At 43.0% G+C, this 19,065-nt stretch overlaps 1 protein-coding gene across 1 annotated transcript; it reads right to left on the bottom strand.

Annotated features, from left to right (window-relative positions):
* Positions 1 to 1,132: 1,132 nt before the first annotated feature.
* LOC125520934 (ubiquitin-conjugating enzyme E2 22-like) lies at positions 1,133 to 5,062 on the bottom strand. The gene is made up of 7 exons (XM_048685977.1): positions 4,757 to 5,062; positions 3,115 to 3,241; positions 2,901 to 3,045; positions 2,533 to 2,610; positions 2,269 to 2,381; positions 1,978 to 2,081; positions 1,133 to 1,786 (listed from the first exon to the last, which is right to left on the bottom strand). The coding sequence occupies exons 2-7, from the start codon at positions 3,115 to 3,117 to the stop codon at positions 1,474 to 1,476; spliced, it is 756 nt and encodes a 251-aa protein (XP_048541934.1). The 5' UTR covers positions 3,118 to 3,241; positions 4,757 to 5,062; the 3' UTR covers positions 1,133 to 1,473.
* Positions 5,063 to 19,065: the final 14,003 nt, after the last annotated feature.

Here is a 19,065-nt window from a genome sequence, read left to right as displayed (position 1 = left end):
CGAGCGCTCTTATCTGCACTGCACTGCACGTTCGGATAAGCCAGAGACGAGTCGAGGGCAGGGATCACTGCCGCTGCTGACTGTGCCGCCGCCGCCGCCGCCGACGATGATGGCGTCTGCGAGGCTTGCGATCCTGGGCAAAAGGCGAGGGCGTCACCGGACTTGTTCTTCACCGGCCAAGCACGAATTCTCCACGCCCGACAGCGGCCACCGTCCACGCCACCACTTGAAATGGATCTGCTTAATGCTTCTTTCTTTTACCGGCCAGTCAAAGTAAGTAACCAAACGTAGAGAAACCAAAAGGGGAGGCCGGACCAAAGAAAGGCACACGGGAGGATGAAAAGCCCGGTGCTCGCCGCAGGCACGCAGGCAGTTGCCTGCGAAAGCCCCCGCAAATCCTCTTTGGGCCACGCACGACACCTTTGGGTTTGGGTGGACCGTCGTCGTCATGATGGGCACCCGCAACTCCACCCCCGTAAAGCCTGGGAAGTTGGGATTCGCGGTGACTCCTCCTCCTCCCGTCTCGTCTCATCCGGAAGGTCGATGATCGGTCGTACGTACTTGCTTGCCACATGATTACCCGTCGCCAATTTTAACCCACATCATATCTTGAAAAGAAGCCCGACAGGGGCTGGAGCTTGAGCAGAGGCTACAAAAAGAGGGGGCTGACCCTCACCTGCTTGATGTGAACGGCGGAATTTCACAAAAATGTATGCTTGGCTCAAGATTGGAGGGGAGGTGGTCGGCACAAGAACCGAATCATGCCATGAAACTTGATGATAAATTTCCTTCTTCATTTTTTTTAGATTATATATATGATGGTTTCCAATCTAGAAGGCAGCCCTACATGATCCACAAAGGGGAAGATTCCGTGGTAGCTGAAAGATAATCATGGTGGTGTGCACTCAAGAGCACGCCTTTATCAGGTTGTTGTTTGTTACACTGCATCAGATGCTACTACACCCTACAACACCATCGCTAGTGCCGGCTGCCCATTGGTTCAGGGTGAATGAATATCATCCCCTTTTTCACTTTAACACTAAGCTCGCTTTCAAGGAGCTTCTGTGTCACTAAACAGTCTAAACATATCACAAGACAAAACTTAGTGCAGAATCAGCGGAAAAGGCGACAGTTTGTTCTTCCAAATAGTTCGTCATTGCACATCACTAGAGTTTATTCCAACAGGGGTGCAACTCACATGCATCTCATCTCACATCACTACAGTTCTGACTACAGGCATACTTCTACCAATCAACCACCAGATTCATCAGATGTCCCTTGGGTTTATTTATTCATTCGGTTCCACTGCGCACCTGCTGAATCTGGCGTCGCTTATCAAGGGTAGGGGATTGAATCTCCTAACTACTACAACAGCCACGCTTGGAATCTGGCGTCGCTTATCAAGGGTAGGGGATTGAATCTCCTAACTACTACAACAGCCACACTTCGACGCTATCCCGGCGGGGTGCGCTGTTACAGCCTCTTCAGGCTCTTCTTCCTGGCATCCATCTTCCTCTTCTCAGCTGGGATTTTGGCGGCAAGCGGCCCGTCCTTCTTGTTTGCCGTTGATGGCCCTACAGCAGGATCAGAAGGAGCTGCGTTCTGATCCTGTATGCCGAGAACTTTGGTCGAGGTGGAGGTGGATACTAGTGCTGGCGCCGATGGTATGTTCTTGCTCGGAACGGTGTTGTTGCTCTGGCCAACGTTTAGAGTTGTGGTTGACTCGCAAATGGCTCCGCTCTTGGACTTGTTCTTATGTTTATGTGCATGAATGCCGGTGTATAGCCTGCATACGGAGCAATATGAAATCATCAGTTGCCTAGGTCAGAGCTCTAGGCGAAACCACAATATCACCTGCGATCTGATCTGACAGAAATGGCAGCCATGAGATTCATGACCATGTGCCAAAATTGCTCCGTAAGAAAAAGATCTGCGAGCATCGCACTAGGGTTGAAAAATGCATAGTCAAAGGTTGACCTTGCAAGGCGTGCATACTCCTCGTAGTTTTCAAGCAACATCTTTCCAGCTTGTTCATTAAGGGCAGATTCGGGGAATGGTTCGATCAGAAGGCATCTCACTACCTGTGGCACATGACAAAAGGAGCTCATAGTTAGTCTCCCGCATGTTGTGAGAGAGCAGACGGAACTTTATTCCCAGGCCATAGCTATCATGCAGTCCTTCTAAATCTAAATTCAGTAATCTCTTACAAAGAGATCATGCATTGCTCTCAACAGAAGAATGGCGAATTGTGCGGCAGCTTTAGCTTACCAGCAGAACATGTCTCAATCCAAGACTAGGGTTCCAATCCTTTTTCAGCGTGTTCACACATATCTCGCCACTAGTTGCTATGTTTGGATGGAATATTTTTGTCGAGAAGAACCCTGCAGATAAAAGGAGAATGCAGACTTTTAGTTAGAAGTTTCATTTAAAGAAATAGCTGAAGTATAGAAGAATGCAGATTTTCAGTCAGAGGCTTTATTTAAAGAAATAACTAAAGTACAGACAGTTCTGGAAGTTCCAGAAGATAACTACCTTTTGGGGGAGAGTGAGGGAAGTCACGAGACAACAATAGCTTCATCCGGAATACTCCATTCTCATATGGAGTTCCAGCTGCATCATGTCCAGATATGATTTTTAGAACATGAGGTTAAAGTAGTACAATAAGAAAGAGAAAAGAAAGAAACTTCAAACACGTGAGATTTTACAAAATGCATTGTCAGAAAGAACAAGATTCATCGATGCTCAACTTCTAAATAAACAATATGTCAGAAATCCATGAATACTAAAAAAACACCATTATATGCAAAGCTGGTACAATAGCATGGCCAGCATGGCAGCACGGGCAATGTGGATGACAAATAAATAGCAGCTGAAAACCAAAGTATATTTCTGGATCTTACCAGGGCCCTCAATATCAGCAAAAATGGTGCTGAAGTCATCATCATTAACAATAACTTTAATCCCTTCCGGAGGTGATTCATCAAGATTCTTCAGTTCTTTAGCCAATTGCCTGATGACATTTGGTGGGAGGTTCTCATTTGTTGCCTTCCAAAATACACACCATTAGAAACAGAAAAGGAGAAAGCATTTCCATCAAGTCTTTCAGCCACTCACCATGGAAGCAATAACAGCAGACAACTCTAAAGGTTCTCTCTGTGCAGCTTCACTTAGAAGTTTCTTGTTCCAAAATAGCACTCTAATGGTCACAAAGATTCAGCTCTGTGCAAACAGTGTGATCATCCTATAAGGCAACAACATTTAGGAGATTAGATATGACTGAATCAATATGATATAACAACTCAGTAGACTTATCTGTAACATAGGAAATCAACACTTGTAATATGTTATTTATGGAGAAACTGTAATACACCATTAGTACATGACTTTAATACAACAATTATCATCGCAAGGGGTGTACATACATCTTACAAGTATGACGTCCAATATGAAATAAGTGAATAACCGCTTAGCTTAGTGATACCAATCCATACTGATGTATGAGTAATGCATTTAAAAAAAAATTACTCACGCGGCTAAGGTATTTTTGAAAGCCAGTACAAATAATGAATCCAATGCAATATTGCGATTTAGTTAGAATTGCAAATTTGGTATTTTGAACAAAACACTTTATTGCGAGTCTAAAGGAGTCATTCCAGCTGACTAATTTATGCACTGTTAATCACTTTGACCTTTAAACAACAGAAGGAACATTCACTACTATAAATAATATATTTATGCGCCCTCATTGTGTGCAAACTGTGAGCACACTCACATGTAACGCGAGTGCTGAACTAGTAATTGAGCAATGCTACAAATTAATGGTGCATCCATTAACACCTGCAAGCGACAAGTATTATTCCTACATAAAGCTGGTCATATACCTTTTGTCTAACGCGGTGGTAAGAACTCCAGGAGTGGGGCTACCGACCATGGTTCGAACCCTGGTAATCAGGGATAAGAAAGTCCCCACACTTAGTGTGTACACTCGCGATGTAGCGGCAGGTACAGGCTGGCGTTTGGGCTTTTTTCTCGACCTTACAATGCTATGCATTTGGGTTGTCTCTCCCGAGGGGTCAATTGTTTTTGTCTAAATAAAGGTATTGTTACACATAAATGTTTGCGGGGTGAGGAAACCAGTTAGACCAGACCATATAATTGGTGATTCGGTATTAATTAGGGTGCGTTCCTTGTCCGATGCTACTGCGCTTCTGTCGATTCGCTAACGTGGCAATGTGCTACTTGCCAGTGTGCTAATTTATTACAAACTTGATAATAAACTGGATAAAAATGGCCATTCATGCTCCACATTTCAACTTGTATCCCCTCGCCCCGGCAACGTACTCTAACACAGGCATGCTGGCAAGTACTCCTGCGCACACTAGACACGCGCAAACATGCTCAAACACACACTCACCGGCCGCCGCTGCAGCTTCAGTCCATCGGGTAGCCGGCGTGATCACAGGGCACACACATGCTCACCACTGCAGGTTCAGTCTATCCAGGGGCCGGTGTGGTAACAGGGCCCCAACTGAACATTACAAGCACAAATCACAGACCTGCCCCTTTTCTCTACCTATAAAGGAACTAGACACTCGAATCTCCCTCTCGTTACACTCAATAAGGATGCCTCCGCTGAGAGACCACACTGGGGGGGATGCTAATCGCGGGACCAATGCACACCGGCGCGGGGCGAACGAATCTGAGGGTAACCGGGACCCCCAACCTGCCCCCCAAACGGAAGAAACCGACTGCTCACCTACTGCCGACGCTGCGCAGTGCCTGCTCGCCGAAGTCCCCGCCCCCGGCGGTTCGGTCCGGGGAAGAGATCGAGTTGGAGCCGGCGGGGAGGGAGGGAGGGAGCGGCCGATCCCCGCGCTCGCTCCCTCGCGGTGGCGGCCGCACCGCGGGGAGGGGAATGCAATCGGCACGCGGTGCGGCGGCGGGGAGGAGTCGGCCGGAGCCGCGGTGGCGCGCGGGGATCGAGGGGGCGAAACCCTAGGCGATTTGGGCAGACCGGGAGGGGGGAGAGGGGGAGCGGGGCAGTAAAAATCGGGACTGAAATGATGGAATCCATAGGGTAGAGAGAGAGAGATTGAGACAGGGGGCCGGTGGGTGCGGGCGGGCGATCGGACCGTTGGCGGCACGTGGGCCCGGATGGGCAGGAGCGCCCGTGGGCCGGTTGCCTGACGCGTTTGCATGGGGTGGCCGTCGCCCAGACGGGAAACAGTCTCGGCTGTAATAAATCACTTTGGGTTCGATTGATACATTGGAAATCACTTTTTTTTTAGCATCAGTACAGACACAAGCGCTCATATACACGCGCATACACTCACCCCTATGAACACACACATGCACACCCTATCCCTATGAGCACTTCCGAGAAACTGAGCCGGCATATCATCTTGAGATTTACGAAGTCACCACAGACACCTCGTCGTCGACGGGAACGTCTCCTCCCACTGAAAGCATATCGCCGAAAATCCTGAAATAAATCCAGAAATAATGCGAGCATTAGGATTTGAACCCTGGTGGGTTGGGGATACCACTGTCCACCTAATCAACTCAACCACAGATTGATTCGCTGGAAATCACTCTTTGAGAAAGAACAAATCTCTCCGGCACCTGCCGAGAAGAGAATGTGTTCAACGTTTACACCAAATCATTAAATCACAGGCGAATTATCTCTTCTCTGCACTAATACAGGGCCAGGAGAAAACCAGATGCGCATTATTCTTCGCCCTCCGCCAATGGGGCCCAACGGAAGAAATGCATCCTTGCTTAGCTTGTTGCGAGACATAACCCGCTGACGGCCTGCCAAACACTGTAGCTACCCGCACCAGTGTTGCCAAGGTTCTTGGGGCCGGTTCGAACCGGTTTTAAAATCTTCCATGCGGATTTTCCTTCTTTGTTTCTATGTGGGGGTTTCCTTGGATTTTTTCTAAAAATACATGCCCAATTTTTCCAATACACGTTGTACATTTTCCGTATACGTGTGTAACATGTTTTTGGTGCACGGTGAACATTTTTTCAAATATGTGATGAACGTTTGTCCAAATACATATTTTCATTTTCTTAATGTAAATGTTAAACACTTACAAATACATGTTCAACATATTTATGAATGCTACATTTTCATCAAATTAGTGATTTTTTTACAACGTATAGCAATTAAGAATATGTCATGAGCACATTTTTCAAATGGGCGACCATTTTTTTAAGTTGTCAAGATTATTTCTTGAATAGTACGGAACATTTCTTAAAATTACACAAACATTTTTGTATATTTCTATTTTCTTAAATGCGAGGAATATATCTTTGAAAATGCTTGAACATATTTTCTGAATATCACAGTTTTGTTTTTTAAATTTTATCTAAATTACAGAAACATTTATTTACATCATATTAATATTTTTTTTAAATGTCACATTCATATTTTGGTACGCATGAACAATTTTTTAAATGTCAATATTTTTTGAATGCTCCAAACATTTTCTAAAAGTCACGCAAACTTTTTTTACACTGCATGAGCAATTTTTAGATGCGTCATAATCGTTTTTTTTCTTTCAAATTGAAGTATAATATTCTAGAGGCGAGAGGTTCTTTCATCTCGCTGCAGGGGAGACAAAAGACTCGCCCCTCGCAAACACCGGCGACTGATTCTCTGTCCATTTAACAAAAAAGGTGACTCTCTCATTCCATCGGTGGACGAACACAGAGACAGAGCAATCGCCAATCCGTGTTCAAATCTGGCACACATGTTGCTGTAGCGCCATGAAATCCAAAAACACTCGATCTCAACGATGCAATTATAGCATCTCTTTCCTTATTTTGTCTGCAGACAGGCTTCCACGAGCTGTTCTCTGACGAGACGCCCGAGGTCAGCAACTCAGCATGAGTAAATACGTCCCTCTCTTTGTCAGCAGGCTGCGCCACCATCCTACATAAGCTCCTCCAACCAACAGCACTGAGACAAAGCACCTAGGGCAAAGCTTACAAACGCAATTAAGCAGGAGCTAGCTCAATTGCCATGGCGAACACCACCAAGGTCGCGGCGATCTTCGGCGTCCTTGTTCTCCTGCAGGTGTCGTGCGCCGCCGGCCGCCACGTCCAGGTCAAGGACTCCGGTGAGCGCGTCCACGACGCCCCGGCGGTGATGTCGCTGACCGACTTCCACAGCGGGCCAGCGGCGTGCGACGGCAAGTCCCACAGCAACGACCTCCTCCTGGCGTCGCTGACCTCGGCGTGGTACGGCGGGGGCATCCGGTGCGGCAAGATGATCCGCATCGTGACCACGCGCGGGGTCGCCGTGGAGGCCATGGTCGTGGAGGAGTGCGACATCGAGCAGGGCTGCGGCGAGCACGAGATCAGCACGTCGGCCGCCGTGTGGAAGGCCCTCGGCGTCGACGTCGGCATAGGCGAGTTGCCCGTCACCTGGTCGGATCTCGACTGAGACATGCATGGAAAATCGAGTCTTCACGGCTGAGTAGCTGAATAAAACTACATGCGTACATGCATGATGTGGGCGGATAATCTACATAATCACATGTAAGTGTCAGTCAGTGTAAAACGATCTCAGTTACGATTTGTTTTCCCTCATGCGTACATGCACACCCAGCAATTTGTTTTCCCTCATGACCATCTTTGTATCCCGTTGAATATTGTTCAATTTTAATAAAGTTTGGGACCCAAAAAAAACAATTCGTTTTCCAAGAGTATGCAAAATGCATAGCATTTCTTTACATAATAAATCAGGGTAAAACAGGAGATTCGGCTTGTCAGGGCGCGAATGACAGCAAAGGTACCAGTGCTCCAGGAAACATAAAAACTAACTAGTCGCAAAGAAATCCGAGACTCCGAACTGCTTCTTCCGCTTTTATTTACTCTACATATTAGTTTTGATCAAAGTCAAGCTTTATAAATTTTAAAAAAGTTTATAAACAAAAATATTAACATATACAATAACAAATCAATACCATTAGATTTGTTGTTGAATGTACTTCCACATCATATAGATTTGTTATGCTAAACATTTATATTCTTTTTTATAAATTTGGTCAAACTTTATAAAGTTTGACTTCTGTCAACTCTAATATGCAGAGTAAATAAAAACAAAGGGAGTACTACCTTTGGACTCATCATTATGAATATCCCAATACTAGTCTACCGTTACCGAGCGTTAAATGCGTGACCCTACGGGTTCGAGGACATGTAGAAATGATCGAGACACGTCTCCGATCAATAATCAATAGCAGGATCTAGATGCCATAATTACTCCCACATATTCAACGCAGATCTTTATTGGTCTGAACCACGATGTCAAGGATTCAGATAATCCCGTATACAATTTCCTTTGTCTCATGATATTTTACTTGCCGAGATTCGATCGTCGGTCTCGCTATACATAGTTTAGTCTCGTTACCGGCAAATTCTCTTTACTCGTTCCGCAATACAATATCCCCGTGACTAAGCACATTAGTCACATGCTTCCAAGCTACTTAGGATGTCGTATTACCGAGAGGGCCCAGAGATATCTCTCCGTCACATGGAGTGACAAATTCCAGTCTCTATCCATGCAACCCAACAAATAATTTTCGAAATACCTGAAGAGCACCTTTATGATCACCTAGTTACAAGGTGACGTTTGATACCCACAAAGCATTATTCCAGTATTAGGGAGTGACACGATCTCATGGTCCAAGGAACAGATACTTCACATTAAGACAATTGTAGCAATTAAACTAAGTGACATGATCACATGCTAAGGTTATGATTGGGTCTATCCATCACATCATTCTCGCAATGATATGATCCCGTTATTAAATGACAACTAGAAGTCTATGTTTACGAAACCTTAACCATCTTTAATCAACGAGCTAGTCTAGTAGAGACTCACTAGGGACACAGTGTTTGTTGATTTATCCACACTTGTATTTGCGTTGCCAGTTAATACAATTATAGCATGGAGAGTAAACATTTATCAAGAACAAGAAAAATATGATAATGCCAACTTTACTATTGCCTCTAAGGCATATTTCCAACAGGACCCACCTGGCAGTGAGAGAGAGAGAGAGAGAGAGAGGCGCGTGCGGGGGGGGGGGGGGGGGGGGGGGGGGGAAACGGGGGGTGTGGCGGGGGGTTGGGGGGGTGGCTTTGTGGGGGGGGGGGGGGGGGGGGGGGTTTGGGCTTGACTAGCTAGCGGGGCCTCGGTTGGCTTGGCTGGCTGGGCCTTTCACTTTTTTCTTTTGCTTTATTCTATTTATTCTTTGCTCTCTCTTACTTAATTTGAATTTGAATTTGTTTTTTCCTGAAAAGGAAAACTTCTCCTAAATTCATTCTGGAATATTTCTGATAGCTTGGACTTTTTCTTTGTGGATTTTGACAAACTATTTGTGTCAAATACTAATGTCCCTATTTGCAAAGTATTTTATTTTATAATCCGTTTTCTGTTTTATTTATTTTATCCAGGGTTTAAACTATTTCCAAAGCCTGGTTCACACAAACAAAATAGGGCAAATATTAATCCTAGGAAAATTCCTTTCCTACCCTTATGCAATCTTTCAAAAACATTTTTGTGAAACTTTCATGGCCTCCAAATTATTCTTAAATAAATTTGAGTTCAAGAGTTGGTCATGATTGCTTCAAAACCAAATATGCAATGTAAATCATGAATGCGTATGCTTCTGAATTCACATAATGTTTTTAGGAAATTTGGGCAAGGGGACATTTGACATCCAATACTCTGGAACATGGGGATAAAGACCGCCTCTACATTGACCTTGAGGAACTACTCTCTTCGTTACCCGATCCTTGATAAAAAAGAACCATGTGTGAACTTCAATAAAGACTCGATTGTCACGAGTAAATCAATGGACAGGTAGGAGACTTTTCGATGTACTAGAGCATGAAGAATATTTTTCAACTTTAAATTACGATGAGTGGTACAAATACTGGAATGACCAACATGACCTATATCCATACTTGTACCATTGGCTATGTGCACTTGCTCCTATCCAGGGTATTTTTCTCTGAAGGCGAGCTTTTCTAGTTCGCCAATGACATGATCAGTGGCACCACACCAACAACCTTTTCTTCTTGTTGATACTCTTCAACAAAGCAAATCCAGCAGTCCCGTGCCGTGTGATTTCCATACTTAAGGAAGATTTGGCAGAAATTGGATGAACCTGGCGAAGAGGAAGATCTATTATTGTTGTCGCCGGGTCCACCACCTTGCCGTCCTCCTCTATTTGCAACTGGGAAGTGATGGCCCACAAGTATAGGGAATCGACCGTAGTCCTTTCAATAAGTAAGAGTGTCGAACCCAACGAGAAGGAGAAAGAATTTACAAGTTCTTTTAGCAAGGTTTCACTGTAAATGTTGTAACGATAATTTGATAGCAAGATAATTTGTGACAAGATGAATAGTAAGAAAAGTAATAAAGTGCGGCAAGTGGCCCAATCCTTATGTATGCTAAGGACAAGCCGGTGGTATTTCTGAAGGAAATATGCCCTAGAGGCAATAATAAAGTTGTTATTTATATTTCCTTATATCATGATAAATGTTTATTATTCATGCTAGAATTGTATTAACCGGAAACTTAGTATATGTGTGAATACATAAACAAACAGAGTGTCACTAGTATGCCTCTACTTGACTAGCTCGTTAATCAAAGATGGTTAAATTTCCTAGCCATGGACAAAGAGTTGTCATTTGATAAGCGGGATCACATCATTAGAGAATGATGTGAATGACTTGACCCATCCATTAGCTTAGCACGATGATCGTTACAGTTTCATTGCTACTGCTTTCTTCATGACTTATACATGTTCCTCAGACTATGAGATTATGCAACTCCCGAATACCGGAGGAACACCTTGTGTGCTATCAAACGTCACAACGTAACTGGGTGATTATACAGATGCTCTACAGGTGTCTCCGATGGTGTTTGTTGAGTTGGCATAGATCAAGATTAGGATTTTTCCCTCCGAGTATCGGAGAGGTATCTCTGGGCCCTCTCGGTAATGCACATCACTATAAGCCTTGCAAGCAATGTGACTAATGAGTTAGTTACATGATGATGCATTACAGAACGAGTAAAGAGACTTGCCGGTAACGACATTGAACTAGGTATTGAGATATCGACGATCGAATCTCGGGTAAGTAACATACTGATGACAAAGGAATACATAGTTGCTTCGGAAGCAGCAAATGAAGGAGTCTGGATGAAGGAGTTCATATCTGATCTATGTGTCATACCTAGTGCATCGGGTCCAATGAAAATCTTTTGTGACAATACTGGTGCAATTGCCTTGGCAAAGGAATCCAGATTTCACAAGAGAACCAAGCACATCAAGAGACGCTTCAATTCCATCCACGATCAAGTCAAGGAGGGAGACATAGAGATTTGCAAGATACTTATGTATCTGAATGTTGCAGACCCGTTGACTAAGCCTCTCTCACGAGCAAAACATGATCAGCACCAATACTCCATGGGTGTTAGAATCATTACAATGTAATCTAGATTATTGACTCTAGTGCAAGTGGGAGACTGAAGGAAATATGCCCTAGAGGCAATAATAAAGTTGTTATTTATATTTCCTTATATCATGCTAAATGTTTATTATTCATGCTAGAATTGTATTAACTGGAAATTAGTACATGTGTCAATACATAGACAAATAGAGTGTCACTAGTTTGCCTCTACTTGATTAGCTCGTTGAATCAATGATGGTTATGTTTCCTAACCATAGACATGGGTTTTCATTTAATTAACGGGATCACATCATTAGAGAATGATGTGATTGACTTGACCCATCCGTTAGCTTAGCACGATGATCGTTTAGTTTGTTGCTATTGCTTTCTCCATAACTATACATGTTCCTATGACTATGAGATCATGCAACTCCCGAATACCGGAGGAACACTTTGTGTGCTACCAAACATCACAACGTAATTGGGTGATTATAAATGTGCTCTACAGGTGTCTCCGATGGTGTTTGTTGAGTTGGCATGGATCAAGATTAGGATTTGTCACTCCGATTGTCGGAGAGGTATCTCTGGGCGCTCTCGGTAATGTACATCACTATAAGCCTTGCAAGCAATGTAACTAATGAGTTAGTTACGGGATGTAGCATTACGGAACGAGTAAAGAGACTTGCCGGTAACGAGATTGAACTACGTATTGAGATACCGATGATCAAATCTCGGACAAGTAACATACCAATGACAAAGGGAACAACGTATATCGTTATGCGATTTGACCGATAAAGAACCTCGTAGAATATGTAGGAACCAATATGAGCATCCAGGGTCCGCTATTGGTTATTGACTAGAGATGAGTCTCGATCATGTCTACATAGTTCTCGAACCCGTAGGGTCCGCACGCTTAACATTCTGTGACGATTTGTATTATGAGTTATGTGATTTGATGACCGAAGTTTGTTCGGAGTCCCGGGTGGGGACATGACGAGAAGTCTTGAAATGGTCGAGACATAAAGATCGATATATTGGAAGGCTATATTCGGACATCGGAAAGGTTACGAGTGATTCAGGTATTTTTCGGAGTACCGGAAAGTTACAGGAATTTGTATTGGGCCTTAATGGGCCATACGGGAAAGGAGAGATAGGCCTCAAGGGTGGCCGCGTGCCTTCCCCATGGATTGGTCCGAATTGGACTAGGGAAAGGTGATGCCCCCTTCCTTCCTTCTCCTTCTCCCTTCCCTTTTTCCTATTCCATGTGGGAGGTGGAATCCTACTAGGACTAGGGAGTCCTAGTAGGACTCCACACTTTGGCATGCCCTATGAGGGCCGGCCTCATCCTCCCTCCATCCTTTATATACGTGTCCAGGGGGCACCCCATAGACACACAAGTTGATCATTGATCCCTTAGCCGTGTGTGGTGCTCCCCTCCATCATAATCTACCTCGGTCATATCTTCGTAGTGCTTAGGCGAAGCCCTGCACCGGTAGCTTCATCATCACCGTCATCATGCTATCGTGCTGACGAAGCTCTCCCTCGACACTCTGCTGGATCGTGAGTTCATGGGACGTCACCGAGCCGAATGTGTGCAGATCACGGAGGTGCCGTACTTTCGGTATTAGGATCGGTCGGATCGTGAAGACGTACGACTACATCAACCGCATTGTCATAACGCTTCCGCTTACGGTCTACGAGGGTACGTGACAACACTCTTCCCCTCTCGTTGCTATGCATCACCATGATAGATCTTGCGTGTGCGTATGATTTTTTTTTGAAATTACGGCGTTCCCTAACAGTGGCATCCGAGCCAGGTCTATGCGTAGATGTTATATGCACGAGTAGAACACAGAGGAGTTGTGGGCGTGGGTATATACATATTGCTTGTCGTCACTAGTTGATTCTTGATTCAGCGGTATTGTTGGATGAAGCGGCTCAGACTGACATTACGCGTACACTTACGCGAGACTGGTTGTACCGACGTGCTTCGCACACAGGTGGCTAGTGGGTGTCTGTGTCTCCAACTTTAGTTGAATCGGACTCAATGAACATGGTTCTTTCTGAAGATCAAAAAGTAATCACTATACCGCGTTGTGGATTTTGATGCATAGCTAAGAACGATTCTTGCTCAGCCCATAGCAGCCACGTAAAACTTGCAACAATAAAGTAGAGGACGTCTAACTTGTTTTTGCAGGGCTTGTAGTGATGTGATATGGTCAAGACGTGATGAGATATAAGTTGATGTATGAGATGATCATGTTTTTGTTGAAGTTATCGGCAACTGGCAGAAGCCTTATGGTTGTCTCTTTATTGCATAAGATGCAAGCGCCAAATAATTGCTTTACTTTATCGCTATGCGATAGCAATAGTTGCAAGAGCAATAGTTGGCGAGACGACCATGTGATGACACGTTGATAGAGATTAAGATGACAGAGATCATGGTGTCATGCCGGTGACGATAGAGATCATGACGATACTTTGGAGATGGAGATCAAAGGCGCAAGATGATCATGGCCATATCATTTCACATTGATTGCATGTGATGTTTACCCTTTATGCATCTTATTTTACTTAGTTTGGCGGTAGCATTATAAGATGATCTCTCACTAAATTTCAAGGTATAAGTGTTCTCCCTGAGTATGCACCGTTGCGACAGTTCGTCATGCCTAGACACCATGTGATGATCGGGTGTGATAAGCTCTACGTTCACATACAACGGGTGCAAGCCAGTTTTGCACACGTGGAATACTTAGGTTAAACTTGACGAGCCTAGCATATGCAGATATGGCCTCGGAACACTGGAGACCGAAAGATCGAGCGTGAATCATATACTAGATATGATCAACATAGTGATGTTCACCATTGAAAACTACTCCATCTCACGTGATGATCGAACATGGTTTAGTTGATTTGGATCACGTGTTCGTTTAGATGACTAGAGGGATGTCTATCTAAGTGGAAGTTCTTAAGTAATATGATTAACTGAACTTTAATTTATCATGAACTTAGTCCTGATAGTATTTGCATAATAATGTTGTAGATCAATAGCTCGTGATGTAGCTCTCCGTTTATTTTTGATATGTTTCTAGAGAAAAACTATGTTGAAAGATGATAGTAGCAATGATGCAGACTAGGTCCCTGATCTGAGGATTATCCTCATTGCTGCACAGAAGAATTATGTCCTTGATGCACCACTAGGTGACAAACCTATTGCAGGAGGACGTTATGAATGTTTGACAAGCTCGGTATGATGACTACTTGATAGTTTAGTGCACCATGCTTTACGGCTTAGAACCGGGACTTCAAAAATGTTTTGAACGCCACGGAGCATATAAGATGTTCCAAGAGTTGAAATTGGTATCTCATACTCATGCCCGTGTCAAGAGGTATGAGACCTCTGACAGTACTTTGCCTACAAGATGGAGGAGAATAGCTCAACGAGTGAGCATGTGCTCAGAATGTCTGAGTACTACAGTCACTTGAATCAAGTGGGAGTTAATCTTCCCGATAAGATAGTGATTGACAGAGTTCTCTAGTCACTATCACCAAGTTACTAGAACTTCGTGATGAACTATAATATGAAAGGGATAATAGAAACAATTCCCAAAGCTCTTCGCGATGCTGAAATCGGCGAAGGTAGAAATCATGAAAAAGCATCAAGTATTGATGGTTGACAAGACCACTAGTTTCAAGTAAAAGGGCAAGGGAAAGAAAGGGAACTTCAAGAAGAATGGCAAGCAAGTTGCCACTCCCATGAAGAAGCCCAAAGCTAGACCCAAGCCTGAAACTGAGTGCTCCTACTGCAAAGGAAATGGTCACTGGAAGTGGAACTGCCCTAGATACTTGGCGGATAAGAAGGATGGCAAAGTAAACAAAGGTATATTTGATATACATGTTATTGATGTGTACTTTACTAGTGTTTATAGCAAACCCCTCGGTATTTGATACTAGTTCAGTTGCTAAGAGTAGTAACTCGAAATGGGAGTTGCAAAATAAACAAAGACTACTTGAGGACGAGGTGACGATGTGTGTTGGAAATGATTCCCAGGTTGATAAGATCACCATCGCACACTCCCTTTACCTCCGGGATTAGTGTTGAACCTAAAGTAAATGTTACTTGGTGTTTGCGTTGAGCATAATATGATTGGGTCATGTTTATTGAAATACAATTATTCATTTAAGTCGAAGAATAATTGTTATTCTATATACATGAATAAAACCTTCTATGGTCATACACCCAAGGTGAATGGTTTATTGAATCTCGATCGTAGTGATACACATATTCATAATATTGAAGCCAAGATATGCAAAGTTAATAATGATAGTGCAACCTATTTGTGGCACTGCCGTTTAGGTCATATTGGTGTAAAGCACGTAAAGAAACTCCATGCTAATGGACTTTTGGAATCACTTGATTATGAATCACTTGATGCTTACGAACCATGCCTCATGGGCAAGATGACTAAGACTCCATTCTCCGGAACAATGGAGCGAGCAACTGACTTATTGGAAATAATACATACTGATGTATGTGATCCGATAAGTGTTGAGGCTCATGGCGGGTATCGTTATTTTCTGGCCTTCACATATGATTTGAGCAGATATGGGTATATCTACTTAATGAAACATAAGTCTGAAATATTTGAAAAGTTCAAAGAATTTCGGAGTGAAGTGGAAAATCATCGTAACAAGAAAATAAAGTTTCTACGATCTGATCGTGAAGGCGAATATTTGAGTTACGAGTTTGGTCTTCATTTGAAACAATGTGGAATAGTTTCGCAACTCACGCCACCTGGAACACCACATCATAATGGTGTGTCTGAACGTTGTAATCGTACTTTATTGGATATGGTGCGATCTATGATGCCTCTTGCCGATTTACCAATTACCACTACCATTTTGGGATTATGCATTAGAGACAGTTGCATTCACGTTAAATAGGGCACCATCTAAATCCGTTGAGATGACACCACATGAACTATGGTTTGGTAAGAAACCAAAGCTGCCGTTTCTTAAAGTTTGGGGTTGCGATGCTCATGTGAAAAAGTTTCAAACTGATAAGCTCGAACCCAAATCGGAGTAGTGCGTCTTCATAGGATACCCAAAAGAAACTGTTGGGTACACCTTCTATCACAGATCCGAAGGCAAGATATTTTGTTGCTAAGAATGGATCCTTTCTAGAGAAGGAGTTTTTCTTGAAAGAAGTGAGTGAGAGGAAAGTAGAACTTGATGAAGTAATTGTACCTTCTCCCGAATTGGAAAGTAATTCATCATAGAAATCAGTTCCAGTGATTTCTACACTAATTAGTAAGGAAGCTAATGATGATGATCATGAAACTTCAGATCAAGTTACTACTGAACCTCGTAGGTCAACCAGAGTATGGTCCGCATCAGAGTGGTACAGTAATCCTATTCTAGAAGTCATGTTACTAGACCATGACGAACCTACGAACCATGAGGAAGCGGTGATGAGCCCAGATTCCGCAAAATGGCTTGAGGCCATGAAATCTGAGATGAGATCCATGTATGATAACAAAGTATGGACTTTGATTGACTTGCCCGATGATCGGTGAGTCATTGAGAATAAATGGATCTTCAAGAGGAAGACGGACAATGATAGTAGTATTACTATCTACAAATCTCGAATTGTCGCAAAACGTTTTCGACAAGATCAAGGTGTTGACTACGATGAGATTTTATCACTCGCATAGATGCTTAAAAGTCTGTCCGAATCATGTTAGCAGTTGCCGCATTTTATGAAATCTAGCAAATGGATGTCAAAACTGCATTCCTTAATGGATTTCTTATAGAAGAGTTGTATATGATGCAACCAGAAAGTTTTGTCAATCTTAAAGGTGCTAACAAAGTGAGCAAGCTCCAACGACCCATCTATGGACTGGTGCAAGCATCTCGGAGATGGAATATATGCTTTGATAAAGTGATCAAAGCATATGGTTTTATACAGACTTGCGGTGAAGCCTGTATTTACAAGAAAGTGAGTGGGAGCACTACATCATTTCTGATAAGTATACGTGGATGACATATTGTTGATCGGAAATAATGTAGAATTTTATGAAAAACATAAAGGAGTATTTGAATGGAGTTTTTTAAAGGAAGACCTCGGTGAAGCTACTTACATATTGAGCATCAAGATCTATAGAGATAGGTCAAGACGCTTGATATATTTTCAATAAGTACATACCTTGACAAGATTTTGAAGTAGTTCAAAATAGAACAGTAAAAAAAGGAGTTCTTGCATGTGTTGCAAGGTGTGAAGTTGAGTAAAGACTCAAAACCCGACCACGACAGAAAATAAAAAGAGAATGCAAAGTCATTCCCTATGCCTCAGTCATAGGTTCTATAAAATATGCTATACTGTGTACCAGACCTATTGTGTACCTCATCATAATATTGGCAAGAGGGTACAATAGTGATCCAAGAGTGGATCACTAGACATCGGTCAAAAATATCCTTAGTGGAATAAGGAAATGTTTCTCGGTTATGGAGGTGACAAAGAGTTTGTAGTAAAGAGTTACGTCTATGCAAGCTTTGACACCGATATGGATGACTCTAAGTCTCAATCTAGATACATATTAAAAGTGGGAGCAATTAGCTAGAGTAGATCCGTGCAAAGCATTGTAGACATAGAAAATTTGCAAAATACATATGGCTCTGAATGTTGCAGACTCGTTGACTAAATTTCTCTCAGAAGCAAAACATGATCACTCTTTGGGTGTTAATCACATAGCAATGTGAACTAGATTATCGACTCTAGTAAACCCTTTTGGGTGTTAGTCACATAGAGATGTGAACTAATCACATAAAGATGTGAACTATTCATGTTAAATCACAGACGATGTGAAGTAGATTATTGATCTAGTGCAAGTGGGAGACTGAAGGAAATATGCCATAGAGGCAATAATAAAGTTGTTATTTATATTTCCTTATATCATGATAAATGTTTATTATTCATGCTAGAATTGTATTAACCGAAAACTTACTACATGTGTGAATACATAAACAAACAGAGTATCACTAGTATGCCTCTACTTGACTAGCTCGTTAATCAGAGATGGTTAAGTTTCCTAGCCATGGACAAAGAGTTGTCATTTGATAAGCGGGATCACATCATCAGAGAATGATGTGATTGACTTGACCCATCCGTTAGCTTAGTACGATGATCGCTACAGTTTCATTGCTACTGCTTTCTTCATGACTTATACATGTTCCTCAGACTATGAGATTATGCAACTCCCGAATACCGGGGGAACACCTTGTGTGCTATCAAACGTCACAACGTAACTGGGTGATTATAAAGATGCTCTACAAGTGTCTCCGATGGTGTTTGTTGAGTTGGCATATATCAAGATTAGGATTTGTCACTCCGAGTATCGGAGAGGTATCTCTGGGCCCTCTCGGCAATACACATCACTATAACCCTTGCAAGCAATGTGACTAATGAGTTAGTTACGAGATGATGCATTATGGAACGAGTAAAGAGACTTGCCGGTAACGAGATTGAACTAGGTATTGAGATATCGATGATCGAATCTCGGGCAAGTAACATACCGATGACAAAGGGGACAACGTATA

The sequence above is a fragment of the Triticum urartu genome, chromosome 7, assembly GCF_003073215.2.
Source record: "Triticum urartu cultivar G1812 chromosome 7, Tu2.1, whole genome shotgun sequence".
Lineage (NCBI taxonomy): Eukaryota > Viridiplantae > Streptophyta > Magnoliopsida > Poales > Poaceae > Triticum > Triticum urartu.
Note: the sequence above shows the minus strand (reverse complement) of the source record. Positions and strands in the feature narration are given on the sequence as shown.

What these genes read in the sequence shown, in the direction of transcription:
- LOC125520934 (XM_048685977.1), bottom strand. An exon ending in TGCTGATATTGAGGGCCCTG is followed by an intron (nt 2,611 to 2,900) that starts GTAAGATCCAGA and finishes GACATGATGCAG; the next exon opens with CTGGAACTCCATATGAGAAT. An exon ending in CCCTCACTCTCCCCCAAAAG is followed by an intron (nt 2,382 to 2,532) that starts GTAGTTATCTTC and finishes TTTTATCTGCAG; the next exon opens with GGTTCTTCTCGACAAAAATA.